Source organism: Oncorhynchus gorbuscha, linkage group LG06 (genome assembly GCF_021184085.1).
Source record: "Oncorhynchus gorbuscha isolate QuinsamMale2020 ecotype Even-year linkage group LG06, OgorEven_v1.0, whole genome shotgun sequence".
NCBI lineage: Eukaryota > Metazoa > Chordata > Actinopteri > Salmoniformes > Salmonidae > Oncorhynchus > Oncorhynchus gorbuscha.
The window spans coordinates 86,654,852-86,664,608 of NC_060178.1; the positions used below are offsets into that span (position 1 = coordinate 86,654,852).

Here is a 9,757-nt window from a genome sequence, read left to right on the forward strand (position 1 = left end):
GCCATTTATTGTTACTTCTTCACTGACAGTGTGTTAAGATCACTCCATGCAGACAACAACGTTCCCTTATTCATGTGTCGGACTGGACTGATGCAAGCTTCAGTGGCCCTCTTAATGAACCTCCCCCTCTAATGTTTGCTAGGTGTGTTAGAATCATCCACTGTATGTGATTTGCCAGCAAGAGGACAAAACATCCTGTCGTCTAGTGAGGTGTACTAATTAGTGAAGCCAGGTAATTAGTGGGTCAACAAGTGTCAGTGTGTGTTTGTGAATGTGTGTGTTTGCGCGCACCTGTGTGTGCATGCATGAATGTATGTCTACATACCTGAGTTTTCATCCATAGAGAAAGCCTTGTTCTCCATAAACATATTCTGGGCTCCTTGGTCCTTCAGGATGGTCTCGTAGCCCACCCCTCTACTGGGGTGCAGGTCCTCTCTGAACCCCGGTGCCCCCCCGTCCTCCTGAGTCAGAGAGCAGATCTCTGGGATGGTGTAGAGGACCAGGAACACCCAGGCATTGCTGACTAGGGCGATGGCCAGGGTAGGGTCATCCCAGCTGGGTCCACCGGTCCTCAGGTTCCCCCAGACGTACATGGTGATCCAGGCCACCCAGATGAACACAGAGAGGAGACCCGTGACGAGGAGTATTGCTCCCTCCTGGCGTCTCTGCTTGTGTTTCCCGCACAGGGAGGGTAAGGATGCCACTACGACAGCTAGGAGAAGATTCAGTACGTAGATCAGCGCCATTACAAAGTCCTGGTTGGCGATGTTACAGGGCACGTCGGCGGCCGTGCCTAGTGCTGTCCCAGTAACGTTGAGCGGTGACAGTGGGTAGCGAACAATGGTAATGATCAGCCACTCTGTGTTGATGACCACCTCCACCAGCCAGAGCCCCAGGGCTCCCAGACACAGAACCCAGGCCCGGGGCCCCTGATCCCCCCTGCGGGCCAGGAGGTTCAGCCTCACACACTGCATGAGAAGACACGTGAAGCACCCAGCGAACAGCACCCCAAAGAGGAAGCGCCGCGAGGCACAGGTGGCGAAGTCCTTCCCTACGATGAAGGAGAAAGTGAGGCAGAAGAGGCCCAGGGTACAGATCAGGAAGCAGGCATGGAGCCCCACGGAGCTCCTCTTGCTCTTGTCTGTGATGAATGGTAGGCTGGCCAGGAGGACGATGAGGAGGATGATGGAACCCACCACGCCAGCCGCCGCGAATGACTCCAGTACGATGCCCCATACGGCACTGAGGTCACACAGGCTATAGTACAGGGAGCCTACATTGGAGCCACATCCCCCTGGGGCCACGCTGGTGGCCATAGAGAAGGGGAGAGACCAGAAAGTGACAGCGGTCGGGAGCAGAAGGAGATGAAGCCTCTTGAGTGTCCGATCCATGGAATTCAGCAGAACCTGTTCACACAGAAAGAGAAGAGGAGAACGTTTTTTAAGAGGATGAGAAGTGAGAAACTAGTGACTTTGTCATCTCTTCAAAAGAGTCACTCTCGATACACCCAACCAGCTAAGTGAGGAGCAAGCAAATAAAACATACTGTAATCAGGATGTAGTGGTGTTAACCCACATCACACAAGCAACTGATGGAGAGATTTGATTTGATTCTGTTTCTGTTCAAAATGGCTAGATTTCAGTGTTTTCTGAGAAATCCTCAGGAGGTAAGAATAAGCCAGCAACACGAAAACACAAGTGGAGGTATTGCTGAAGCTGGCATTGATCCCTTCTAAGAATCATTGAGTGACTTACAGGATAAATTAGGGTTAAGTGCCTTGCTCAAGGTAAACATAAACATATTTTTCACCTAGGAGAAACCAGTGAACTTTTGCTTAATGGCCCAACACTCTTAACCACTAGGCTACCTGCCGCCCCAGTGATAACACTTAGGAATGTCAGTTGAGAAACTCTTGTTGAGTCACACTCATTGGATAGCATAGTACAGGAAACACACTCACATATTGTATGTGCTGCTCGAACTATAAGTTGAACTTGAGATGAGGTGCCATGAGCCTTTCAAGGTTTTCTATTTTTATACCAAGACTTCTCCTTGTGAAGAGTTTGTCAAACCCATCTAAACAACTGCCAAATGGTTTTATTAAGCATCCCTACAGTAGTCCCAGACGTCTTTCAGTGCTGTGCCATGCTGTTTGTCTCTGTCAGATTACGTAATACTGAGTTGACGACAGCCATCTTATAACCAAATAGATGGAGTTGTTGTGGTGGCGGATGCTGTTTAGTTTCCTGCCATGGAGCCAGTGCTTAGCCACACTCACATGCACTCTCAGTCTCACTCATACTCTCACTGACACAAACTCGCACTCTCCCTCTGTTTCACTCTCACTCTCACACACACAAACATGGTCTTTGTTCCCAACCTTAAAACCAAGAAAAATCATGGATATGTTAACCATTCCGCTTCTGCCATTAACTCTTTCAATCACCAACTGAGGTCATTCAACCTTAAACTGAATACCATGAAGAATGTTTAATTTTTATTCTTTTTTTGCCATGTATCAGTTTCACTCATTGGTTGATACTGGTACTCCCTCTATTTAGCTCCACATTGATCTGGTACTGGTACTCCCTCTATATAGCTCCATTCTTTTATTGTATTTGTATTATTAAACTCTGCCTCGTTGGGAAGGGCTCGTCAGAAAATATTTCACGGTAAAGTCAACACCATATATATTCGGCGCATGTGATTTGATTTGAAATCTTGTTTTTCCTTTTACAGGTATTATTCTCAATCCATCGCCAATACGAATCTCAAAACTTGACAGGCAGAAGCTCTGACAAATCACTCCAGAATATCACTCTTTCAAACCAATGAAATTACAGAGAAGGCAGGAATATAATGTTGCAGAAAAAAGGGCTCACCTGCTCAGGTGTGTACTGTGCGTGCAAAAAAAGTGACGGTCAATGCTGTGTTCATCTGAAAATGTATTGATTACAGTTTTTAACAATCACTTTGGCACTAATTTCAGAACCTTGTGGTCATTTTTCAAAACTCTAGACCCAAAACTCAAAATGGTCATCACTTGTAACACAGGCTGTCCAATGTTCAAAACATTGCATTGTGCATTCATATCTTTAAAGAAACCTTGCACTTGCAGAATCATTGGTTCAATGATAATCAATAACTAATTTATCATGAAATACCATAGGACCATTCATTTAGATCACCCACACACAAGATACCGATAGTTTCACTGTGTAGTTGTTCGTCCAATCATTAAATATTGTAGTACAAAATATGTGATACATGTTTCATTATGGTACTACACGTAGATACATCACCGTAAAAGGACTAGTAGAGAGAATACTACAGACACAGTGGAATCATTAAACAAAATCTGAAATTTATTGATGAAATACAACAAAATCACAACATAGGTTTCTTTGAATCAAAGCAAAAATAATTAGCTACAAAAAAAGAAAAAACAGTTCAAGGTCAACTGCAGTGTTCCTCACCTGGCTTACTGTAAAACATCACTGCAGTGTTACTCACCTGGCTTACTGTAAAACATCACTGCAGTGTTCCTCACCTGGCTTACTGTAAAACATCACTGCAGTGTTCCTCACCTGGCTTACTGAAAAACATCACTGCAGTGTTCCTCACCTGGCTTACTGTAAAACATCACTGCAGTGTTCCTCACCTGGCTTACTGTAAAACATCACTGCAGTGTTCCTCACCTGGCTTACTGTAAAACATCACTGCAGTGTTACTCACCTGGCTTACTGTAAAACATCACTGCAGTGTTCCTCACCTGGCTTACTGTAAAACATCACTGCAGTGTTCCTCACCTGGCTTACTGTAAAACATCACTGCAGTGTTCCTCACCTGGCTTACTGTAAAACATCACTGCAGTGTTCCTCACCTGGCTTACTGTAAAACATCACTGCAGTGTTCCTCACCTGGCTTACTGTAAAACATCACTGCAGTGTTACTCACCTGGCTTACTGTAAAACAACACTGCAGTGTTCCTCACCTGGCTTACTGAAAAACATCACTGCAGTGTTCCTCATCTGGCTTACTGTAAAACATCACTGCAGTGTTCCTCACCTGGCTTACGGTAAAAAGTTAAACAAAAGATTGATTACTGTACTTCTATATTTCCATCAAACCTGTCTTGTGGATTTGGCCACAGGTTCTCATCCACATCACAATGGATGTTTTCATTAGGCAAACATCTTAGGAAGAATCTTCGGGCGAATCCAGGCCTGACGTGATGTCATTGCATGCGTCATCCATGGCCTGGAAAAGGGTGACTTGTTCGTGAGGACGCCTATCATATACCATCCACCTACATGTGGAGAAAAATTCCTCAATCGGTTTAAGGAAACGAGAGTATGGGGGTAAGTACAGGGTGGTAAATTGTGGTTGGGCCTGAAACCATGCTTGCACCATTTGAGCATGGTGGAACCTGACATTATCCCACACAATGACATACAGTGAGGGAAAAAAGTATTTGATCCCCTGCTGATTTTGTACGTTTGCCCACTGACAAAGAAATTATCTGTCTATAATTTTAATGGTAGGTTAACTTGAACAGTGAGAGACAGAATAACAACAACAAAATCCAGAAAGACACATGTCAAAAATGTTATAAATTCATTTGCATTTTAATGAGGGAAATAAGTATTTGACCCCTCTGCAAAACATGACTTAGTACTTGGTGGCAAAACCCTTGTTGGCAATCACAGAGGTCAGACGTTTCTTGTAGTTGGCCACCAGGTTTGCACACAACTCAGGAGGGATTTTGTCCCACTCCTCTTTGCAGATCTTCTCCAAGTCATTAAGGTTTCGAGGCTGACGTTTGGCATCTCGAACCTTCAGCTCCCTCCACAGATTTTCTATGGGATTAAGGTCTGGAGACTGGCTAGGCCACTCCAGGACCTTAATGTGCTTCTTCTTGAGCCACTTCTTTGTTGCCTTGGCCGTGTGTTTTGGGTCATTGTCATGCTGGAATACCCATCCTCGACCCATTTTCAATGCCCTGGCTGAGGGAAGGAGGTTCTCACCCAAGATTTGATGGTACATGGCCCCATCCATCATCCCTTTGATGTGGTGAAGTTGTACTGTCCCCTTAGCAGAAAAACACCCCCAAAGAATAATGTGTCCACCTCCATGTTTGATGGTGGGGATGGTGTTCTTGGGGTCATATGCAGTATTCCTCCTCCTCCAAACACGGCGAGTTGAGTTGATGCCAAAGAGCTCCATTTTGGTCTCATCTGACCACAACACTTTCACCCAGTTGTCCTCTGAATCATTCAGATTTTCATTGGCAAACTTCAGATGATCATGTACAGTGCCTTGCGAAAGTATTCAGCTCCCTTGAACTTTGCGACCTTTTGCCACATTTCAGGCTTCAAACATAAAGATATAAAACTGTATTTTTTGTGAAGAATCAACAACAAGTGGGACATAATCATGAAGTGGAACGACATTTATTGGATATTTCAAACTTTTCTAACAAATCAGAAACTGAAAAATTGGGCATGCAAAATTATTCAGGCCCTTTACTTTTCAGATTTGACATTATTGTACACTCACTAGCCATTTTATTAGGTAAACCTATTGAGTACTGGGTAGGACCCCCTTTTGCCTCCACAACAGCCTGAATTATTCACGGTGTTGTACGTTACGAGATGCCCTTCTGCACACCACTGTATTAAACAGCTGTTATTTGAGCATTTGTGGCCTTTCTGTTAGCTTGAATGAGTCTGGACATTCTCCTCTGTGTTTTTGCCCATAGAAATGCCGCTCACTGAATGTGTTTTGTTTATAGCACCATTCTCTGTAAACTCTAGAGATTGTAGTGAGTAAAAATCCCAGGAGGGCAGCTGTTTCTGAGATGCTGGAATCACCATGTGTGGCATCAACAATCAGACCACGGTCAAACTGGCTTAGATTACTCATCTTGCCTGTTCTAATGTTTGGTCGAACAACATCTAAAGCTCTCTACTCGATATACTCTATATATTGAGTTGCAGGCAGCCACATGATTCGCTGTTTCGAATGTAACTTTCTTCGATGAGCTAAATCAGGTCTGTAGAGCTGATGGCATCAAATTAGCATTTTGATCATTGGTTGTGAGTTTTGTGACTAGATTTTTGAAAAATGACATCAATGTTCCTGAAATTAGTGCCAAAGTGATTGTAAAAAAAAAAAAAACTGTCATATGTTAGTGTATATAAGCAGTGGTTCCTGGGGAACCAAAGGGGTGCATATTTTTTGTTTCTACCCACATGCACATACTATTACCTCAATTACCTAGCACACCTGCACGTTGACTCAGTACTGGTACTTCTTGTATATAGCCTCACTATTGTTTTTATTGTCTTACGATTTCCTTTAATTTAATTGAGGAAATATTTGTCTTACATTTTAACTCTGCACTTTTGGGAATGTGCTCGTAAGTAAGCATTTCACTGTAAAGTCTACACCTGGTGTATTCGGAATGCGATCAATACACATTTTATTTGATTTGATTTCAAGGATAAACTCGTCATCGGGCTTTGATGATTTGAATCAGGTGTGGTAGTTGTTTTGTAAAAATGGATACCCTCAGGATTAAGAAACACTGGGCTATATAGTGTTAATATGTCATATTTTGGACACAAAAAATGAATTGAACCTTTATATAACATGACGTACATAACATAACGTACGTCATGTTTGCTTCACCAAAGTTTGAATCGCAAAATCTCTTCACAACAGATACATGAAGCTCAACTATAGGCTTTTAACTAACTGTTAAATATGTTTTGGAACAATTTACAAAAACCCACGAAAGTTGTATAGTCTCTACTGGCTTTTGAGTGTCGCTATTAGACCGTGCGTATTGATTGTGTTACACAACACTTACTGTACCTTCATCTCTTCACAAATTACATTAATCTGTTGAGGACCTTACCTTCAGATGTCTGACTGTTGTAAATTGTTGTTGTTCTTGGTGGTCCTTGATATTGTCGCTACTTGCAATTCACCTGTTCCAACCCACACTGACAAAAAAAAAGCGCTCTACATTGTCCCCAGGTAGCCTACATCCAGTGGGATAAAAGTTGATAGCTCTTTGAAAATGTTGCCTATATTCCGTTTCTAGTGGTTTTGAATTACCCTGCAATCTCTGCTTTTTGTCAATTCTGAAATATTTAAATCGGGATTGGATCTCACAATACTAGGCTTCTAGAGCTGTTCATGCAGAGCGATTGTATAGTGTATAGCGATTGGATAGTGACTGCCTACTCTCTCTCTCTCTCTCTCTCTCTCTCTCTCTCTCTCTCTCTCTCTCTCTCTCTCTCTCTCTCTCTCTCTCTCTCTCTCTCTCTCTCTCTCTCTCTCTCTCTCTCTCTCTCAAACACACACACACACTCACACCATTTTGATTAATACCAACAGGGTTGAGTGTCACTGTAAATAGAATAATACAAGGAACTTTTTGTCTTGTTAACTCTACAAAGATAACAAATACAATGTATTACTTCTAAGGGAAGGGGGATGTGTGAACCACTTTCTAATTGACACTTTACAAAGATGTCTGATTTGAATAAGTAAAGCTTGCACAAAATTACTGCACTGCCAGGAAAAGTATTTGCAAAGTCTATTTTCAAGGTCTTTGCGTTCCATGTACAAGTTGCTGCATTTGACCGTGGTGACCTCGAAGGTATTCAAAGTGTCTTTTCCCCGCTCCATGGATTGAACATTTATATGCAATTGGGACATCAAGACTAGAAGTAGACCATTGTAAATAAATTAGGCTATCTATTCGTGCCTCTCCACAGAACATTTATAGCCTATGATGAAATAGAGACCCCCAATGTGTCAATAGCCTAGTTTTGCATCTGCACACACAGATTATCTTTCTTAATAAGATCTAAAAAGTAGGTATGAGGAGACACCTGGTGGTAGGGCAGTGGTTACAGGGCAGTGGTTACAGGGCAGTGGTTACTGGGCAGTGGTTACAGGGCAGTGTTTACAGGGCAGTGTTTACAGGGCAGTGGTTACTGGGCAGTGGTTACAGGGCAGTGGTTACTGGGCAGTGGTTACTGGGCAGTGGTTACAGGGCAGTGGTTACTGGGCAGTGTTTACAGGGCAGTGGTTACTGGGCAGTGGTTACAGGGCAGTGGTTACTGGGCAGTGGTTACAGGGAAGTGATTACTGGGCAGTGGTTACTGGGCAGTGTTTACAGGGCAGTGGTTACTGGGCAGTGGTTACAGGGCAGTGTTTACAGGGCAGTGGTTACTGGGCAGTGGATACAGGGCAGTGTTTACAGGGCAGTGTTTACAGGGCAGTGGTTACTGGGCAGTGGTTACAGGGCAGTGGTTACTGGGCAGTGGTTACAGGGCAGTGGTTACAGGGCAGTGGTTACTGGACAGTGGTTTCTGGGCAGTGGTTACTGGGCAGTGGTTACTGGGCAGTGGTTACTCGACTAGTAGGCCTAGTCCAACTGTTGATTATTTTGACATCAAAGCCACAAGGTGGTGGCCCACTCCATGAACTAGAATATGTCACAAATGGCTATTTGAAATGCAGTGCCTTTGCTTTTGATTGTGATCATACCATTGTTTTCATCTTCCTTCTAAACAGTCAGTTGTCAACTTTATTATTGTCATTAGATTGTGAGAAAAACACTTCTTCCACCCTCCTGTGTAAAAAAAGCATGTTTGTTAGACAGTGTTGTTGCCTGGTTGATACCTTCTCTCTGGTCTCTGTAAGCTGCCCACCAATTCCCGCCACACCACAATGACACAATCAGCATGGCCACTAAAAGGACAAATAGAAGAATAGCTGGTTTCTTTGCTCAGGTGGTTGTTGCTGTTGTTGCCCATGTGACAAGGTAACTTCATCCAAAAATACATCACCTGGCTATCCATGATGTGTGTTGTGGTACAGACACAGCTAAATGAATGTGACATATGGACAGAGACACAATTGTGTTTTACTTCTGTGCCTGGGAATAGCCTTTAAAGAACAGTCTTCTTTAATATCACATCCCCATTTAATCCACACAGTGGGCCAGGGCCGGCCCATGCCTTTTGGGCCCCCCACCTTGCGGGCAAACATTGAAGTGGCCTGAATTAATTTCCCAAAATTGCAGTTGCAATTTGCAGTTTTAAAGCAAGTTTTAAAGCAAGTTTGCTGGAATTATATATATTTTTGCTATGGGGCGGAGAGAAGTTTCAAATGTGGCGGCAGGGTAGGCTAGTGGTTAGAGTGTTGGGCTGGGTGTATTCTATTATTCTAACACTCAAGCTAAGGCATTCATTGATCAGGCCCCCAACCGACCACTTATGTTGTTTATGCCTAGGGCTGGCCCTGCTGTAGGCTATTTTCTCCAGAGGTATCTCTCTCTCCACAGAATCCTCACTGTGTGAACATAGAATATCTGGAGGTTTATAAGTCGTTATCAATAAGCGTCACAGTAAGGTGCAGAACGTTCAATTCACCTAGGGGGCAGGGAGACTCCCAGCTCCGCCATTGACAACCGAATGTTGTTTTCAAGGGAATGTCAAATACATTTTACAACCATTTTCTTTATAATACGATCACCTCTTGAAGAGCAGTTATATTCTTCTGATTACACTATGCAAAGGACAACCATCTCTGCAGCACTCCACCAATCAGGCCTTTATGCTAGAGTTGTCAGACAGAAGCCCCTCCTCAGTAAAAGGCACATGACAGCCTGCTTGGAGTTTTCCAAAGCCACCTAAAGGACTCTTAGACCATGAGAAACAAGGTTCTCTGGTAT

General features: G+C 43.4%; 1 protein-coding gene across 8 annotated transcripts in view; it reads right to left on the reverse strand.

The window, feature by feature from the left end:
• The window catches only part of LOC124038477 (G-protein coupled receptor family C group 5 member C-like), a 42,748-nt gene extending 35,478 nt beyond the window's left edge, over positions 1-7,270 (reverse strand). For 5 of the 8 annotated variants that reach the window (XR_006839359.1, XR_006839360.1, XM_046354405.1 and 2 more), the window contains exons 1-2: positions 6,923-7,268; positions 326-1,406 (exon numbers count right to left, since the gene is read on the reverse strand). Coding sequence is in view for 6 of the 8 variants with exons in the window: in XM_046354405.1 (XP_046210361.1) it covers positions 326-1,391 (1,066 nt within the window). In the remaining 2 variants the exon portion in view is untranslated. Of the gene's footprint in view, positions 1-325; positions 1,407-6,922 lie in introns of all 8 variants that reach the window. The other 3 variants (XM_046354403.1, XM_046354406.1, XM_046354402.1) reach the window with 2 other exon arrangements.
• Positions 7,271-9,757: the final 2,487 nt, after the last annotated feature.